Source organism: Arvicola amphibius, chromosome 7, assembly GCF_903992535.2.
Source record: "Arvicola amphibius chromosome 7, mArvAmp1.2, whole genome shotgun sequence".
NCBI lineage: Eukaryota > Metazoa > Chordata > Mammalia > Rodentia > Cricetidae > Arvicola > Arvicola amphibius.
The window spans coordinates 107265669-107286818 of NC_052053.1; the positions used below are offsets into that span (position 1 = coordinate 107265669).

Here is a 21150-nt window from a genome sequence, read left to right on the forward strand (position 1 = left end):
GGAGGAGGAGGAGGAAGAGGAGGAGGAGGAAGAAGAAATATTAATGACTGATGGAGGATTCCCATTGGCTAATAAACAAACTGCCTTGGCTTTCTGATAGGGCAAGATTTAGATAGGTGGAATAGACAGAACAAGAAAAAGGAAGTGAGGTAGATGGATCAGACAATTGTCCCGCCTCTCCTCTCTGGGACAGACCTCCGTGCCTCTCCTCAGGGAGACAGACGCGATGAAGCTCTAGCCCAAGATGGACGTACGCTAGAATCTTTCCGATAAGACACCACTTCATTGACAGATTATTAGATATGGGTTAGTCAAGATGTGAGTAAGAGGCTGAAATTAATGGGCCAGGCAGTATTTAAATGAATACAATTTGTGTGTTGTTATTTCGGGGCATAAGCTAGCCAGGCGGCCAGGAGCAGGGCGGCAGGAACGCAGCCCGTCTGCTCCTCACTACAAATGACCAAACATGCACAGTTAAATTTGTAAAATTTACAAACCAAGTATTTTATGGAGACATAATAAAAATGCCTTTAAGAGTGTGTCCAACACATTATCTGTAAGGTTCATACTCAGGAACCATGCTACCAAGCAACAAGGGAAAGGAAAAGCAAAACAATTCATTATGTTTTACCGGCCACACGTAGCCTATAGACTACAGGCTGGATACAGGATTCCAAACAGTTACTATCATAATAGAGACTGGTCAGTATTGTTCCATTTGTTATTTTCCGGACACAGTCACGCCATGAAATAATATGCTGACATACTGACTCAGCTTTCTTTTACCTGGTTTAGCACAGAGCTCAGATTCTGGCAGATTGAGGATGTCTAGCTCCTTAATGTCCTTTCTTGCTATGGAGTAACTAAGAAAAAGAACAAAATGGGGAGAACTGCTTATTAAATAAAAAACAAACAAAAATCATTTAAACAGTTCACATTAACACATTCATTAGACCTCAAAAATCAAAATTATTTTGTCCTATAGTGTTTTAGAAGTTGCAGGCCATGAATAACCTGATCCTTAAGAAAGTATTGGAGGTAATACAGACAAAGCTAGTATTTTTAAATTTTATGTACTTAAAGTACTCTTATTTGAGAGCCTCAAATTCATTGCTTCCAAATATACAACCTTCCTATAGACAAGAGTTTCTACGAACATAGTCATTTCAATACTTATAGACAACACATATTTTGCTCAGTATTTCTTAATTTTTGTTAGTTTGTTAAAATATTTTTTTTTTTTTTTGGTTTTTCGAGACAGGGTTTCTCTGTAGCTTTTTTAGAGCCTGTCCTGGAACTAGCTCTTGTAGACCAGGCTGGCCTCGAACTCACAGAGATCCGCCTGCCTCTGCCTCCCGAGTGCTGGGATTAAAGGCGTGCACCACCACCGCCCGGCGTTGTTAAAATATTTTATGACTCTTATATTATGGTATATTTTTCAAAGAGAATAACAAATATATATACTTAATTTTACTGTTCTCTTTGAAGAAAAAGTGATTTTAGTAGAAAGTTCCTAAAAATCTGTTTTTTTAAATAAAAAGTGGAAGTATTAATTATTCTACTAATAAAGACTTAAGTTTCATAATTCATAATATGAAATAACACATGATAAAGATCCAGAATTTTTCAATTAAAAAATTATATACACTTTATTTACAAATAAATATCTTTAATACTGTTCGCACATATTGAATTTTTATATAATGTTTATCAGCTAAAAGCACCCTAACTTTTAACACAGTAACAACTTCTCAACCCCATCTTGAGGGACTCCCCGTTATGGTGGGTGCCCATGAACTCTGTCCCATCCCGATGAATCACTACGAGGTGTTTCATTACTCACAATTTAGAATCAATAAATGATCGAACTAAACACTGGTCCTTTTTCACTGTGACATCATCATTGCAGCTGGGAGAGATGACCTGGAATACAAATTCAGAATCTACTGACTCCTCTTGCTCAGAGAAGAAAAAAAAATATACATTTGTTTGTTTGCTTGCTTGCTAACTAAAAAAATATTTTTCACAGTTTTAAGTAATTAAACCCAAGGCCTTTTGTATGCTGGGGAAGCACTCAACCACTGAGTTATAGCCCTAGCCAAGAATCTGTTTAAGCTTTTTATTATGCCTATGTGTTTATGTGCAGGGTGGGGAGAGTTCAGGTGTGCCATGCACTCATATAGGTTAAAGGACAACTCGTAAGACGTGGTTCTCTTGAAAATCAGTATGGCGATTTCTCAGAAAATTAGGAATCAGTCTACCTCAAGACCCAAATGCACACTCATACCACAATGACATTTGCAATAGCCATAACCTGGAGACAACCTAGATGTCCCTTAACTGAAGAATGGGTAAGGAAAATATGGTACATTTGCACAATAAAGTACTACTCAGCAGTAAAAAATAATGACGTCTTGAAATTTGCAGGCAGCCGGGCAGTGGTGGCGCACGCCTTTAATCCCAGCACTCGGGAGGCAGAGGCAGGCGGATCTCTGAGTTCGAGGCCAGCCTGGTCTACAAGAGCTAGTTCCAGGACAGGCTCTAGAAACTACAGGGAAACTCTGTCTCGAAAAAAAACCAAAAAAAAAAACCAAAAAAAAAAAAAAAAAAAAAAAAGAAAGAAATTTGCAGGCAAATCAACGGAACTAGAAAAAAGAATCTGAGTGAGATAACCCAGACCCAGAAAGGCAAATATCACATGTACTCACTCATAAGTGGCTTTTAGACATTAAGCAAAGAATAACCAGCCTACAGTCCACAACCCCAGAGAACCTAGACAACAAAGACCCTAAGAGAGACATACATGGATCCTCCCAGGAAGGAGAAAAAGACAAGATCTCCTTAGTAAATCAGGGGTGTGGGGGGCAGAAAGGAGGGTGGAAGGGGAGAGGGAAGGAAAGAAGAGTGAGGAAAAACATATAGCTCAATTAAAAACAAAGTATATATGAAAAAAAAAGACATGGTTCTCTGTTTCACCATGTGGGTCTTCAAGGGATTCAACACAGGTTGTCAGAGTTAGCGCCAAGCATCTTTACCTATTGAGCCAATCTCACCAGGTATAAGAATTTTAAGAATTTTTAAAACAATTTAAGTAATTTTAAAAATAACCTAAGGGGCATGGGGACTGGAGAGACAGCTCAGCAGCTGAGAGGACCCAGATGACTCAGGTTCTGTTTCAAATGCCCACACATGGCTCTCAATTGTCTGTAACTTGAATTCTAGGGACTCTGACAGCCTCTTCTGGCCTCCACAGGTGCCAACCACCCTGTGGTACACAGACATACATGGAGGCAAAACACCCCATACACAAAGAAACAGAATTTTAAAATTAAAGGTTAAAAACTTCTGGATCTGCTAATGTCTAAAGTGAATTATATTTTACAAGAATAGCTTATTGCTAATGGATCTCATTATTAATAAGTTACAAAAGTATTTTATTTTTAACATATTGGCTTCCTGGAAACTTAACAAAGTCATTAAGTATATAAAATAAATAATGAAATATAAATTAAAAAACTATTGCTTTAAAAATTCTAACCTAAAAAAAAAAGGGGGGGGGGCTGGAGAGATGGCTCAGTGGTTAAGAGCATTGCCTGCTCTTCCAAAGGTCCTGAGTTCAATTCCCGGCAACCACATGGTGGCTCACAACCATCTGTAATGAGGTCTGGTGCCCTCTTCTGGCCTGCAGACATACACACAGACAGAATATTGAATACATAATAAATAAATAAATAAATAAATAAATATTTGCCGGGCGGTGGTGGTGCATGCCTTTAATCCCAGCACTCGGGAGGCAGAGGCAGGCGGATCTCTGTGAGTTCGAGATCAGCCTGGTCTACAAGAGCTAGTTCCAGGACAGGCTCCAAAGCTACAGAGAAACCCTGTCTCGAAAAACCAAAAAAAAAAAAAAAAAAAAAAAAAAAAATTCTAACCTAAATAAAAATGATTACACTTAGGTATTTGTGTGGGAAGGCACACATATACCCAGCACTCATGAGGGTCAGTGCTCGTCATCCTATTTCCCTTCCCCGTGTGGGTCCTGAGATCAAGACCATGCTTGGCATGAGCAGCACTTTTACCTGTGGAAGGATCTCGCAGCCCAAGACTTGACTTTGTATCCAAAACAATAGCATTTATGGATATGTGGACTCTTCTTTATTTTTCTCAGCTAGGGTTCCTGTAGCGCAGGCTGGCCTCTGATTTACCACCTAGCCAGGCTGACTATCCCTATGCCACCCCATCTTCACTCAGGGCACAGACTGCAGGTGTGAGCAGCGCAGCTGGCAGGCATGAATACAGGAGCTGCAATGGAAATCTGGTGCATTACATCACCTGTGAACTAATGGCCTCCATATTGATTCCTGTCACTTCCAGTCTTTCTAATAATGGAGCAAACAAACTGTCTTATGAACATTCCCAAATGTGCTGTGCAAATGGCATCCCTTTCCAAAGCTATCTGCAGAATTATCTCCTATATTCAGATGACCATTTAAAGACCCTTCTGCCTCAAGGATCAACCATCCTTGCATTCTATTCTCCCCTACTCTCGTGAACAGTCAGTCACAGAGGACTCTCGGCGAGAGGCATACCACCAAGCAGTCTCCCCCTCACAAAATATCCTCGATTGCTCGTCTGTCCTCATTCTTCCTGTGTATGCAAGGACTGGCATGTCTAAAACTTAAAAAATCTAAGTGCATCTTTCCTGTCTATTATGTCCATATTCTAGTTTATGTGCCAGTACTAAAAAAATTACTATAGAACTCCTGTTGTTCTTTGTTTTTTTTTTGAGACAGAGTTTCTTTGTGTAGCCCTGGCATACCTAAAACTAGCTCTGTAGACCAGATCAGCCTCGAACTCACAGAGGTCCGCCTGCCTCTGTCTCCCGAGTGCTGGAATTAGAGGTGTGGGCCACCGCCGCCAGTCTGACAAGCTCTATGACATGTCAAGTTAGCCTCCACCTCCTGCTTCTGACTGCTGAGACGCTGAGATTGCAGCTGTGGCAGTGCCACGTCTGAGCAAAGATGGCTGAGAAGGGAACCATCGTGAGGTGGTCACTTTTCAATGATTTCTCCTCAAAACTTAGATCTAGATAATTAGCTTGAATGCAGTAAAGAATTAAGGTGCTAGACATGGTGACTCACCCAATAATCCTACAGTTTAAGAGACTGCAACAGGAGGACTGCTGTGAATTTGAGGCCAGCCTGGGCTACACAGTAAGCTCCTGGCCAGCTTAAACCAGAGTGAGACAAACAAAACAAAAAGAATTAAGGGATCAACCTAAAAGCACTGAAGTTGTAAAAAAGTAATGGGACATCGGAGGAAAAAAACCCTGAAAGATGTCAATAAATGATAACAGAGAATGGATAATTAAATGGCCAGTTTCTGTAAACCTGACTTTTAATTTTTAAACACATAACATCTTCATTAAATTAGTAATATTTCCAATATATTTCAAAAAAGCTTGACAAATTCATTTTCAACAAGAAATACAGCTGACTGACTTTGCAGTGACACTGCACTCACCAAAGCAGGGTACCACTCCGGCCTCTCCGCTGCAGTGCTCACGCGCACCACCTTTCCCAGTAAGCCATCGCTGAGACGCCGCTCATCCTCATCCTCCTCTTCACTGCTTTCTTCTTCCTTTTCGTCTTCAGTGCTAAGAGCCAGAACAACCTGACTGTTATGACGGCGTAAGCCGGGATTGGTCCAGTCAGAGTGCTATGACTGCTACATGCCCCTCCTGGCTCCCAAGGCCGCCCCTCCGTTCCCATCGGGCTTGAGAAGAAGGACACTCTGGCTCACACAAGTCATGGAGCCACCTCAGTAACTCCCGAGTTCACTTTACTGGGCCAGTGAATACCTGGACTCAGGATCCTATCCAGGACAGAGAAGCCTATTATAGCAGCAACGCACTTTTTTTTTTTCAAAACAGAGTGTCTCTGTGTATCCATCCCTGACTGTCCTAGAACTTGCTCTGTAGAATGGGCTGGCCTCGAACTCAGAGATCCACCTGCCTCTGCCTCCAAAGTGCTGGGATTAAAGGTATGAGCCACCAACTCCCTGATTACCGAATGTACTTTGTAAAAACAGGGTTTTTTTTTTCCTGTTTTGTAATGCCAGAGGCTAAATAGTGTAAGCTTAATTTTCTAGTAGGTTATGAAAATAGCCCAGAAAAACCAAATGTGGTGATTTAGTCAGATAATTTATCTGGGATAACTGTTTACTCTTAAGTGTCCATAATATGCATCAATCAGAAGTCTATACTTTTTAAAGAAAAATGAGTACACATTCTCATTTCAAACCTTGATGAGTATACACTGACATTTGTCATCCCCTACGCTATACAGTGCTAACTATTAAAGCCCTGGAGGCACCTGCTCTGTTATCTTTTGTGTTTTCATTTCTTCTCCCACTGATCCGTTGTCTGGGAATCACCACATGCTTCTCTCTACTTTCTGTAGTGATGAATTTTCCTCATCTTTAGTTGATGAGGGTCAACTTGCTTTTGAGTGTCCTACACTAAAATATCACCTTATTCAACTGATTAAAAATTATAATTATTAAAGACTACAGTACTATCCGAGGAATAAAAATACCACAAAGCATTACTGATTTGCCAAATCAATATCATGTGCTGAGCACTTGCTACAAACTAAAGAAATGCATAACACTATATCATATCTCCCAAACTGACAAGATATTATGAATCTCATTGTCCTCAGCTATAGGATCCTGTGGGATTTGTTTGTGTGTGTGAGGAATAGAACTAATAATGTAAACGAAGTTACTGTAATAAAGAGACATAGTTACTAAGTGGCTAACTTGAGATTTCCATTTAGGGGCCTCAAAGGTCTTTTGTTACTTTTTCTTCGTTTGCCACTTGTATGTTTGACTTTGCCTTTTTACCATCTTTGTTATATATGCATACAATCACTATCTGGATCATGGTTTCTAAATATTTATATCCCATCAAAAGGAACAAAGGTCCCCAGAGAAATGTCCAATATCAAGGTTTAATGCTGGGAAAAAGATCATGAACGTTTGACACTGTGTAGTATTAGGAAGTGGCCATGTAGTCAAGAAATGGAGAAATGTATCAAAAGCACACAGACACCAGCCTGGAGAGGGGCCCACTGGCTGAATGTGGAATAACTTGCGCATCAAAATAAATATTTTTAAACAATGAATTATAGCCCATTAAGTAAAATTATAATGCATGAATATATACTGATGATAAGGAAGATTTTCTTTAAAGAATTTTATTTTTACATTTAATCATTCAGTGTGTGGGTGTGTGCATGCGCGTACGTGCACCATAGCATCTACATGGAGGTCAAAGGACACAGTGCATGAGTTGGTTCTCTTCTTCCATCGTATGAAATTCTGGGATCAAACTCAGATAGCCAGGGCTGGTAACTGACTATCACCCCTGAGCCACCCTGCTGGGTCTAGGAAAATGAGAACTACATTTAACTAAAAAAATGAAGCAGGATTGAAAAATTACAAAATCACCATTTTGTTATTATAACAGTACTGATATGCCAAAGGAGCCCAATGGGTACTAAAACCACTGATGGAAGGGTATCTTGAGAAAGAACAGCATATATCTACTGGCAAAGTAACTCCACGCAGATTATTTAATTATCCAGGGAGAAAAGGTAACTAAAGAACTCTAAGGTCAGAAATTAGGCAGGAACCATATTAACTAGGTGATCAAAGGTAATGACACCAGGACAAACTGATAGTATGTATCTAGGATGTATTTACATGCAGAAGGACACATATCACTTAGTGTCAAAGATGTATAATCTTAATAATCTATAAATAAAAGTACCTGAAAAATCTGCATTGAAGATCAGTCTACAAAACAACTTGCCTGTGCTCTTAAATGGCAGCACCATGAAAACCAAACAGACAAAAAATGTAACGAATGTTTCCAGATTAAAGGGAGTTCACAAACCAAATCAAGGAAATGCAGCTCATGAACACGACTTGGTTTGGACCCTGAAATGCTGACAGCAGGAGGTAAGAATTTCCATCAGGTAAACTTTGTCAGCCAGTAGTGCCGGGCTGTAGGCTCAGTACTTTAGAACAAAAGGCAAGATAATACTGAGTTTGGCTGTGAGTTAAAACATTTCACATACGTGAAATTGAATTTTCTGAGTATGATATTACTATTTTACTTAAAGGCAAAGGATTGTCATGTTCTCTGCTTCCTTTCACATTGCTCAAGAAAATAAAATTCTAAGACTGGCTGGGTGGTGGTGGCACATACCCTTAACCCAGCATTTGGGAGCCAGAGGCAGGAGGATCTTTGTGAGTTCAAGACCAGCCTGGTCTATAGAGTAAGTGCCAGGACAGCCAGGGCCATGAAAACAAATTATAAAACTGAAAACTAATTATAATATGTATAACAAAGAGATGGAAAGATAAGGCAACAGGCCAGAATTATTAAAAACTGCATAACTAGACAAAGGACACATGGAAATCCTTTGTATTATTATTTTCAAGTTCAAAATTGTTTTTAAATAAAAAGATAAACTACAAATAATTAATCAGTAAAGGTAAATCATACCAATTAATAATGACATCAAAGCAAACTGAAATCATCTTTTGGAAATGGAGTTTTAATAACGTCTAAGCAAAGTAAAGGGAGTAATAAAAGAACGTCTGCTGAGGGCAAAAGGTCCCCCTTACAACATTCTATGAAAATGATACCCAGCAGAAGGCAGACATTCTGGGAGAGTCAGCTGGGGAAGGCGTGAACACCATCAATTATTAAGCAAATATGAAAAAACTCACATAGGAAGTGATGACCTCCTCCCTCTGTTCGCCTTCTTTGCAATGACTGGTGTTCCAAAGTGCTCTGGGTTCGTTAAAGGAAGCTGGTCAAGCGTCTGCAGAAGAGACAAAGGAGTTCAATTCACACCTCACATCCCCCTCAGTCACTGCAGTTCCCACACCAACCCCTACTACCTACCTCACTCTCAGCAAAGTGTCTCTCCCCTTTCAGGCAAAGGGAGGTGCGCCGCAGCGTTCTCTCATCCCCGTCGTCAAACACTGCAACAAGCAGAAGATGTCTGAGAATTCGTGGACATCAATGTAGCACAAATAACAAAAATTAGGGTTCAACCTGAAGATCAGAAAAGCAAAGCAGCCAAGCCACAAGAGAGTTCTTCTATGAAATCTTCAGACTGAAAGAGTCTCATCCCACTTATATTCCTCTCTAGTGCAGGGACTGAAGGCATGCACCACCAACCGACAGGCCTTGGCTGACCAGTGTGGCTGCTGGGATTAAAGAGTGTATCACTGGTCTGTATGGCTGAGTAGTGTGGCTGTTTTGCATTCTGGTCTTCAAGTAAGCATTATTTATTAAAATACAAATAAAATATCACTACACATCAATTTAATGAGAATAAAAAATTAGATGTAAACAATGACATTACTGCTATTTCAGAGTTGAATACTTATAGATGTCGTTTTATAGGTGTCAAACAAACACAGGTTAAATAGGTGCCCCTGTAAGCCAACTGCTTAAGTCTGTCTACGCTGCAGAATCACCCTCTTAACTCAACATCGACCCAGTCAAAGCACAAAAATAAGATTGCCTTCAACCCTAGGCTGAATGAAACCAGCTCTCTAATATATTTCTGTAACTATTATTATTGATGGAATACCTCTACTGTCCCTAAATGTCTGATTTCTTCTTCTTTTTTTTTCTTTTTTCTTTGCCAGGTTTCTTAAGACAGGGTCTTTCTACATAGCCCCAGCTGTACTGAAACTCATTATGTAGACCAGACTGGCCTTGAACTCTCAGAGATCCTCCTTGCTCTTCCTCTGTGTCTGACTTCTGATAATGGTGATAGATTGTGTTATTTCTACTTATTTGCCCAATGACTTCATATACTAGAAGCTAGAAGCCCTGGCTGCCCTTTCCATAATACATGTTTTTTTTTCTTTTACTAGAAAAGAACACAAGTAATTAAAAAGGAAATATCAAAAAGATTTTAAACCTTTTGTTATTTATTCATTGTGCATTATTGTCTAAAATATGTGCGTCAAAATGACAATATACAGGCTTTCCCTCAGCTCAGGGTAGTCTGCTTATGCAGTAGTACAAGACTCTGAGTCTGATCCCCAATGTGTAAGGGGCTATGGGTGAGGGTGATGCATGCATCATTATCAAGTATAACAAATGAACCACTAATCTTTGAAAAAAATCACAATCCCTGGTGTCATAAGCTAAACAACATGATTCTGCATGTATTTGTGTTAATATACAAGATATTTTAAAAAATAAAGTCAAGCCAGATGGTGGCGCACACCTTTAATCCTAGCACTCAGGAGGCAGAGGTAGGCTGATTGATTTCTGTGAATTTGAAGTCAGCTTGATCTCCTTAGGAAGTTTCGGGACAACTAGAGGTACCCGGTCTACACACACACACACACACACACACACACACACACACACTCCAGTTTTCCTTTACGCCTCTCATGACAATGGACACACATCTGAATGAAGTATGAGGAGAAACAGTAAAGCTACAGTACCAATATGGGAGATGGAGGTTAAGATCACTGGCTGCTCTTATGGTGGACCCAGAGTCAGTTCTCAGTATCCACATAGTGGGTCATAAGCACCTAGAACTCCAAGTCCAGGAGATCCACCCTCTGCTTACCACAGGCATCAGACATAAGCATGGTGCACATACATGCATGTAAACAAGGCACTAGTATATATTAAATTCATCTAAGAAAAAAATTTAAAGACCAAGTAGCATCAAATTTATATCTGAAAATATTCATCACAGTGTTTTATCATTTATCAGTGGAAATTCTAGAATGTTCCAGTGAAGAAACTTCAATGATGTTTTCCATAATTCTTGTTTTATAAATAATTGCTTTGAAATAAAATTGTACTTTTGAGAAAATGCATTTTGTTTAAATATCCATTATTATGGGTAGAAAATTCTGTTAATATTTTGTTTTTCTTTTAGATTTTTTGACACTGGGTTTCTTTGTGTTGGGATTAGCACTATAGATGAGGCTGGCCTCGAACTCAGAGAGATCCATCTGTCTCTGCCTCCCTAGAGCTGGGATTAGAGGCGTTTGCCAGACACCACACTGGGCGAGATTTATTACTTAAATTTTTAAAAACTTTTATGTAGTTTATGTGTATAGGTGTTTTGCCTGCATGTATATGTCTGTGCACTGTATTTATGCCTGGTAACTATGGAAACCACCGGACTGGGCTTACAAACAGCTGAGCGGCCATGAGTGCTGGGACTCAAACCTTGGTCCTCTGGAAGAACAGCCAGTGCTCTTAACCACAGAGGCATCTCTCCAGGCCTAAAACGGATTTCTTGGAAGGGGACTATGTCATCTTACACAAGAACCTTCTAGTAAACGAAGAGAAACAGTTTAAGATTCTAATTCAACACTCAGGAGGTAAAAGCAGGCTGAGCTTGGTGAACATGAGGTAAGTCTAGTCTATACAGTAAGTTTCATAGCAGTCAGGGCTACATAGGGAGACCCAGACTTAATTCAAACCATACAAATGTATTTTATACTCAAGTCCTTTTTACACTTGTTAGTGAATTTTGCACTTTTTCTGAAAACCATGGAGAGCACAACAACAAAATGGATTTACTAATCCTGGCATCTCCTTCATCAAAACCATGAAAGACACTCCAGCTACCACAGTCACAGGAAAGCCATGTGTGAGTAATCCCAGCACTTGGGAAGCTGACGTCCAGGCCAGCCTGGGCTAAACAGCAACAATGTCTCAAACAACAATAATTAAATAAGATGTTCTCTCTAAGTAACTGTTTTGTAGTTCAGACTTACAAGATAGCATAGCAAGTGAAAACTACAAAGATTTAATCATGTTTTGAAACAGTTGATACCTGCTAAAACTTCATTTGTATAAATAATTCATTGAACATTTTTACAGCCCCAAATTATTAAATTTGATTATTATATAAAATAAATACATAAGCTTATTTACAGAAAAATGGCAAAACTGAGACTCAAGACGGTATTAATCATTCTTTTTTTTTTAATATTTATTTATTTATTATGTTTACAATATTCTTCTTTTTGTGTGTACATCTGCAGGCCAGAAGAGGGCACCAGACCTCATTACAGATGGTTGTGAGCCACCATGTGGTTGCCGGGAATTGAACTCAGGACCTTTGGAAGAGCAAGCAATGCTCTTAACCACTGAGCCATCTCTCCAGCCCCGGTATTAATCATTCTAAGTAGACAAAATGATGCAAACACAAACAAATATATAAGATCTAGTACCAATCTTCTACGTACTTCAAGGAAATAGATAATCAATGGGAATATAATATATTATACTACTAAGTATAGAAGACCCATCTCCCTGTTATCATAAGTGATTGATATTGTAAAAAAAAATAAAATAATGGGGACTGGAGAGATGGCTCAGAGGTTAAGAGCACTGATTGTTCTTCCAGAGGCCCTGAGTTCAATTCCCAGCAACCACATGGTGGCTCACAACCATTTGTAATGAAATCTGGTGCTCTCTTCTGGCCTGCAGGTACACATGCAGACAAAACACTGTAAATAAATAGATAGATAGATAGATAGATAGATAGATAGATAGATAGATAGATATAGATCTTTTAAAAAATATCTAAAATCAGTCATCTACCCAAAGATATTATAATTGACCATCATTTACTAAACTTCAACCACATCTTAATCCACAAAACAGCATCTGGGTGCTAGGAATCAATATTTTTTCTTTATAGGTAAATTTAGAATCAGAAGGTTAAGTAATGAGCTACAATGTAATTAAAAGGCCCAAAGATACAGTAGGCATGAGGAAGAAGAGTCCTAGATGGCCCATTCCACATGAAGCTATTCCTCCTACACTTGTTACAAGGAAGGAAGAAGTAAAAAATTCAGAAAAGCAAAATTATTGGTATAGATGTATAAAGTAGTTAGGATAGAACAAAGTATTTTACAAAATGAAAACTTTAAATATACCTACTTTAGGTGAAACCAATTGACTTTAAATATCCTTACTTTTATTTGCTTAGCTGACAAATCAAACTATAAACATAGTACACAACATGTTTTGAAATACAGGTATACAAGCTAACATGTTAGCACATGTATTAGCTCACATTTTTTGTAGTGAGAACATTTAAAATCCATCTCAGCACACTGTTATTAACTAGCCAACACCTCTTTGATTTATTCCCCTCCTCAGCCTTTTGTTTTACTTGCCTCTTGCCATGTAGCCCACACTTGCCTGACTTAAAAAAAAAAAATCCCACCCTCACCTTTGCCTTGAATGCCAGGATCACACGTCACACCACACCATTCTGCTTAACTGAAATCTGCATCGTTTGACTAATACCCCAACCCTCAACCTACCTCAACCCTCCCTGTCCTGGTCCCTTCATTCTGTTTTTTCTGAGTTTGATCTTTCCAGATTCTACAAACAAAAGAGATGGTGTAGTATTTGATTTTCTATGTTGAGTTTATTTCTGTTAGCTCAGTGTTCCCAGATTCATCTACAGTTGCCAAGTGGAAGACTTTCCAATCTTATTAAGACTGAGCAGTATTCCATGGCAACAGATCACATTCTATCTAGTCACCCATTGATGGATATCTAGGTTAATTCCATCCCTCCACTGGGAGGGTGGGGAGCCACAGTAAACATAGGAATACAAAAGGCCTTTGATACATTGGCTTCATATTTCTTTAGATACAAATACAGAAATGGGATTTCTGGATGGATAGAAGGTTATTTTGTAGTCAAGTGTTGTCGTTTGCACATGCATATAGTCCCAAGAACTCAGAAGGCTGAGACAGAAGAACTGTGAGTTAGAGCCAGCCTGGGTTACACCGAGAGACCTTGTCTTAAAAAAGAAGAGTTCAAGTTTCAGCTTTTTGAGGAGCCTCCATGCTCTTTTCCACAGTGCTTTTACTGACTACACTCTTCCCACAAGTGAGGAAAGGCTCCCTTTGCTCCACATTCTTACCCACATGTCTTGTCTTTGTGGTAACAGCTATTCTAACAAGTATGCGATGATACCTCATGATGGCTCTAATTTCCTTAATGATCAATATGCAGTCATACACCAACTAGGCATGGGAGCGTATCCTGAGAAAGACACGGCAGAATGGCTGCAGCGCTGTGAGATCATCACAGTCCGAGAGGATGCCGCTTGCCACACCAAGGAGCTACTGTATGTGTCACTGCCCTCAGGCTACACGCCAAGCACACTACTATGCTAAAATTGCAGGCCTCCATAACATAATCATAAGTATCTTTAAATTTAAACACACAACAGGAACAGCAAGCACACAGTACAAAAGATAAAATGGAAGATTGGAGAGACGGCTTAGTGTCTAAGAGCACTGGCTGCTTTTCCAAAGGACTTGGGTTTAAGTTCCAGTACCCACATGGGCTTACAACCTTAACTCCAATCCCAGGGGATTTTACACCCTCTTCTGACCTCCTTGGACATCGGGCACATGTGGTACACAGACATACAGGCAGAATACCCACATACGTAAGCTTTAAATGGTGACCACCTACTGCAAAATGAGCATACAGAATGAAAGTTACTTTAGCTGAGTGAGTATGATGGGCGGGAATATCACTGCACACCACAGACTTCATAAATACATAATTCATAATTGGGCTATACTCAATTTATGGTAATTTGCTCTGCGATAATAAACGTTAGATTATTTATCAAGCTATCTTTTTACTTGTTTTGATGAGGGGTCTAGCAATTATTATGCAGATCAGGCTGGCCTGAAAGTTAAAGGGATCTGCCTGCCTCTGCCTTCCAAATGTTGAGATTAAAGGCATGTATCACCACGCCTGGCATCTTTTAATTTGTGTCATATAATAATATTCAGCTTAAAACACAAACCTGTTTGTACAACTATACAAAATTACTTCCTTTCTGTATTTATTCTATTCTATAAGTTCATGTTTCTCTTAAAACTTTTTGCTGAAAGCTCAGATTCAAACATGCATTAGTCTAGGCTACCACAGAACTAGGATCACCAATAGCACTGTCTTCTAACGCTGTACCTGGCTGCACTGGTGGTGTTCAGGGATAATAACATACAAAGTGAGGTCATCTCTGGGGAAAATTGAGAAGAGTTTCGGAAAGGCTTGTCTCAGGCTAAACTCTGACATGGAGAAATAATAAGCAAGCCCACACAGCAGAGGCTGGAGGCGGCTCCGCAGGGAAGAGCATCACCCCACGTCCACGCAGCAGCTCACCATCGGGTAACTCAGACTCCGGGGTCTGATACGCTTTCCTGCCTCTACGGGCACCTGCACGCACAAAATACATAGAAACTCCCAAATACACACATACATCAAAATACAACTTTTAAAAATGCATTCCATCATTAACTGTCATTATCTAGAGCAGTGGTTCTCAGCCTTCCTAATGATGTGACACTTTATACAGCTCCTCATGTTGTGATGGCCCCAACCATAAAATTACTTTCCTTGCTACTTCATAACTGTAACTGTGCTACTGTATGAATCGTAATGGAAATATCTGTGTCCTCTGATGGTCTTCTGGAGTTGTGCCCCACAGGATGACAACTGCTAGTTTAGAGCACAGTTGCATTTGCTGTATTTTTACTTTGAAAAATGTCTACTGAGGTTCTGGATTCATCAACTTTCCATCACAGTAACAAGTCTGAGCTCAGCTAGTGCCACTTCAGCTTCCCCTAAGGACTTAAGGAGTGATGCTGTAATAGCAGGCAGATCATAAGTTTAAATCTGTTCCTTTTCATATGTGGTATGATGTGATGGTCTAGTTCAACTCTTCATGGGTATATTCTCAAAACATTTACTGAAGACATTGTTATGTTCATAGTTTTTTCCAAATACGACTATTCCACAAATACCTGGGTTTATCTCTGAGCTCTCTGCTCTGTTCTATTGGCTCTACGTGTCTGTGTTCACGTCAGACAGATTATCTCAACTACTGTAATTTAGTAGATCAGGTATGAAAGGAAGGGTAGGCAAGGCTACTCAGAAATTTAAAGCAACTGTCACCAAGCTGACATGAGTGGGATCTACACAGTAAGAAAGAACCAAGTCCCAAAAGAAGTCCTTTGACTTCCACATGTCCACTGTGACATATGTGTGCCCACATGGCTGGTACACATTCCAAATAAATAAATGAGTAAACAAACTGAAGTTAGTAATGCCTTGAAGCTTGTTCTCCAAATCGCTTAAGCCTTGTTATTTAAAAGAACTCTTAGACCTGATGAATGCCTTCAGCATTGCAGCTAGATATGAAATCAAGCACAGAAATCATTAGCTTTTCTACAGATCAATAATGAACTTACTGAGAAAAAGATTTGGAAAAAAATCTGATAAAAACAGCATGTAACACAAAGAATAAACCTAAACAAAGAGGTGAGGGACCTCTACAATGAAAGTGTCAGAACAGTGATAGAAGACACTGGAGGGAACTAGAAGGTACGGATACCTCTCATGTTCATGGATTGGCAGCATGTTGTGAACATTGTATTGTTCAAAGTAACTTTAGACTCAATGCAATCACCATGAAAATTACAGTAATATTCAGAGCCAGAGAGATGGCTAAGTGGTTAAGAGCACTGACTGTTCTTCCAGAGGACCTGGGTTCAATTCTCAGCACCCACACACAGGGCAGCTCACAACTGTAACTTCAAGATCTGACACCCTCACACACTTATGTAGGCAAAACACCAATGTACATAAAATAAAAATAATTGTAAAAACTATTGTAGCATTCATCACAGAACAATAAAAAGAATCCTAAAATTGATATTGAAGCACAAAAGATCTCAAATACCCAAAACAATCTTAAACGAAAAGAACAATACTGGAGGTATCACAGTATCTGACACCAGACAATACTCCAGAGCCACAATAACAAAAACAGTACATTAGAAAAAAAGACACATGAATGAAAGAAAGAGAACAGAGGACCCAAAAATATTGCCACAAGCAGACACTGAATTTTTGACAAGCGTGTCAAAAATAAACCTTGGAAAAAAGACACCCGCTTCAAAAAATGATATTCAAAGAACTATCCCTACATCAAAGAATAAAAATTGGCTCATCTTTCACTGTACAAATAAATCAATATAAGCCTGGAAAATTGGAAAGTACTAGAGGAAGATATAGACCAAACACTTCAATTTACAGGTACAAGACGAGAAATAATCCCAAGAACTATCAGGATGGTTTACATAAAATTAGCTTCTACACAGCCAAGAATAGTATCATACTGAGAAGACAGAGCCTAGAAATAAAAGAATGTCTTTCCAACTACATACCAGGCAGGGGATTAATATCTACAATATATAAAAAAACTGCAAAAATTAAACAAAAGCAAAAACCAAATCATCCATTCAATAAATGAGCTACTGAACTAAGAATGTTCTGAAAAAAAAAAATTAAAAAAAACTACAAACAGCCAAGAAATAGTTGGGAAAGTATTCAGTACCCTCAGCCATCAGGGAAATGTGGATTAAATCTGCTTTGAGACTCTATCTCAGCCCAGTCAGAATGGCTGTCATCTTAAACAAACTAACAAATTCTGGCAAGCACACAGGGAAAGAAGAACCTTTAGACACTGGGAGGAGAATGAGGGTGGAGAGAACAAACTTGTTCAGCCACTATGGAAGTCAGAGAAACTGAAAGGGAACTACCCAGTGATCCAACTGTGTCACTCCTGGACCTGGAGGGATTTAAGCCAACATACCAGACAGACACTTGGCACATCCATCCTCACTGCAGAACAGTCACTTAAGCTAGGAAATTAGACAGCCTAGGTGTACTAAAATGTGGTACACAGACAACAAGATTTCACGTAATCAGAAAGAAAATTAAAATAATGGCATCTATAGGTTAAATGGATGGAACTAGAAGTCATTATGTTAAGGGAAATATGCCAGACTCAGAAAGACAAATACTGTATTTTTTTCTCTTATATATGGAAGAAACCTAGACTCCAAATATATATAATGTGCTGTGCATGTGTATGTGTGATGAAACTATAAAGAGATCGATGAGAGGAAAAGAGAGGAGCTTAAGGGAAGGCAGAAAGAGAAGGTGGTGGGCTGTGGATAACAAGAAAGCAGAAGGAAACTATCTGAGGGGAGGGAGCATCACGCTTCAGCTTCCCAAGTACTACACATGAGCCATCATAGCTGGTGAGAAATATTTCTAACGTTCCCCAGAAACAAACAAAATGTCAGGATTGTGAGTTTTAGGGCAGCCTGGACTACACAATGAGACTCTGGTTTTGTTTTGTCTTATTTTAGATTTATTTAGTATACAGTGTTCTACCTACATGCTACAAGAGGGATTAAATCTCATTCTAGATGATTGTGAGCCACCATGTGGTTGCTGGGACTTGAACTTGGGTCCTCTGGAAGAGCAGGCAGTGCTCTTAAACTCTGAGCCATTTCTCCAGTCTGAGACTCTGGTTTTAAAACAAAACACCAGATGAGCTGAGACTACATACAGTTCAATATTAGAAAACAAGGTGGTGGTGGTGCATGACTTTAAGTAAGGCTTAATACAGATCATGACTGCAGCTTTGGCAATGAGTGCCACGGAGGACTGATCAGGATCTGAGTACTTATCATATAATCTCACACTAACTCTGCATCTACCAACCCTTTAGCCTTCGTTAGTGCCTTGCTTATTATAGCACAGATCTACCAACTCCATCTCTCACAGTCTTAAATCCTTAAAAACTATCAATAATGCCAGGCGGTGGTGCATGCATTTAATCCTACCACTCAGGAGGCAGAGACAGATGGATCTCTGTGAGGTCAAGGCCAGCCTCGGCTACAGAGTGAGTTTCAGGACAGGCTCCATAGCTACAAAGAAACCCTCTCTGGAAAAACCAATAACCAAACCTAACCAAAACAAAACAAAACAAAAATCTATTAATACTAACAACTCAGTGCAATGAAAAACATCTTGAGAATTACAGTACCACATGAACCACCATGTTTAGGAAGTCAAAAAAGAATTAAAACCTTTGAAAAAAGTACTTGGAAAGAGTAAATTAATTAAACCAAAAAAATATATCTAACTAAGTAAGGAAACTATAACACTATAATACTACACCAAGCTAGATATTTAAGAACCAGCAAGGTTATGAACATCTTGGGTACAGTCCACCTATGTGCTTACTCCCAGAATACTAAGAGACTAGAAACACCACTACAGCTAGTCCACTCAGTATAACCTCAGTACCTCAAGGCAACTTCTAAGTTTTAGTTTACATGGTATTGTGCCACCTGTTGCTTCTCGCTAAAAGATTTTAGTTCTGCTTTGAGACAGGGTCTCATGTACCCCAGGCTGGTTTCAAACTCAGTATGTATCCAAGGACTGCCTCCAACTCCAGATCTTCTTGCCTCTTGAGTGCTGGGATTACAGGAATGGACTATCATACTCATAGGGTCTCACTATGTAGCCTTGCCTGGAATGAAACTCACTATGTAGACCAGGCTGGCCTTCCAATCATAAAAACCCATCTGGCCCAGCCTCTGAACACTGGGACTAAAGCCATTAGCCACCACTCCCGGCTCACTAACTTTTTTTTTTTAATGTATTTTATCTGTGCTTTGTTTGCATGTACACCTGCACCTCAGAAGAGAGCATCAGATCCCAAAGACAACTGTGAGCTGCCATGCAGGTGCTGGGAATTGAACTTGGGACCTCTGGAAGAGCAGCCTGTGCTCTTAACCATCCAGTTACCTCCTGATCCCCTCACTAACGTTTTGCAAAGCCAGCAAAAGTTTAGACACAGACGGATAAGTGAACTCACATTAACAGTAGGAGAATGCACTGTACAGATCAAACACAAGGCTACGAGCACTAGGCATGACTGTCTAGCTGATCTCGTTCCACCTTCACATTCTGCTCTAACACCTACATCATCTTCAGTGCCACAAGTGGCAGCGACTCCTGTTCAGTCCTGACCACAATTACAGAAATAACACTATAATACTGTCTCATGGAATGAAAACTATCAGACTTTCTGGAAGGCATAATGTTCAAGTAGGCCACAACAGAAGTACTCTTAGATAAAAAGTATAAATGCCCAAGCTAAGTGTCCCCAGCTGAACATCACTACAATTTTAGCTAGCTATATGCAGTAAGTTCACGGGAAAGCACGCATGCTCTCTGTCAACACACACATCAGTGTATGTATAAGGAAGAGGTATGCACGCCTCCAATGAATGCCATGTGAAAAGTCACTACTTACCCACGGTATACCAACTAGCATCTGTCAACTTGCTGATAATAGCTTCCTGGAAGGATCCATCAGATGTCCTTGTTTCAACAATAGCTCCGACCTAAAACAGGAAACCCAAATTTTCTTAGAAGATGTAAACACACAGTTCAAACCATTCCCACCAACTACATGAGTAAGAAACTTTTGATAAGCGCATAAGCTAGAATAAAGGAGAATTAACAGCTAGAATACTCATATCTTTATTATGCAATCCGAGCCAAGTTCTTTGGCGTAAGTAAGAGACTTGATGCTTGTATTTTACAAATTAAAAAGATAATTTGCAGAACTTAGGATTCAAATCCTGACTAAAAATCTTCAGAGTTTGTTTGCCATATTGTATAATTTTCAATAAGCTTAACTATAACAAAGGTCAAACCATAAGACGATAAAAATACTTTATTTTCTTTCACCAAAATATTGAGTATGGAATTCAACACTTATATCTAGAAACCTTTTAGATAAAGGGTTAAGTTAGAGAGGGGGGCGGGGGAGGAATGGACCAGTTAAACTTCTTTCAGCTTCCAGACCTCTGTATTTCAGGTTATTAACCAAAGTGGTACTTTGACATAACAAAGATTCACTACATACAGTCAGAAATGGATGGAAAACACAATATAGTTATTCATTAAATTGAATAATAAAACAAGCATATTTTATCTGGTAAGCCAGAAGAAAAGTTTATGATATATGGCATGTCACAGGCATCGTCTTAAATATTGCAACAGTTGTAAAAAACAAAACAAAACAAAAAAAAAAACCACACAAAGAATATATTCAAGCTGAGCATGCACACCCCTACAGGTAGATCTCTCTGTGAGTT

At 39.3% G+C, this 21150-nt stretch overlaps 1 protein-coding gene across 1 annotated transcript in view; it reads right to left on the minus strand.

Moving 5' to 3' along the window:
- The window catches only part of Arid4a (AT-rich interaction domain 4A), a 69297-nt gene that overhangs the window by 41670 nt on the left and 6477 nt on the right, over nucleotides 1-21150 (minus strand). Inside the window, exons 5-10 of the mRNA XM_038336063.1 lie at nucleotides 20301-20391; nucleotides 8981-9060; nucleotides 8803-8897; nucleotides 5524-5656; nucleotides 1844-1923; nucleotides 787-863 (exon numbers count right to left, since the gene is read on the minus strand). Coding sequence (XP_038191991.1) covers nucleotides 787-863; nucleotides 1844-1923; nucleotides 5524-5656; nucleotides 8803-8897; nucleotides 8981-9060; nucleotides 20301-20391 — 556 coding nt within the window. The remainder of the gene's footprint in view (nucleotides 1-786; nucleotides 864-1843; nucleotides 1924-5523; nucleotides 5657-8802; nucleotides 8898-8980; nucleotides 9061-20300; nucleotides 20392-21150) is intronic.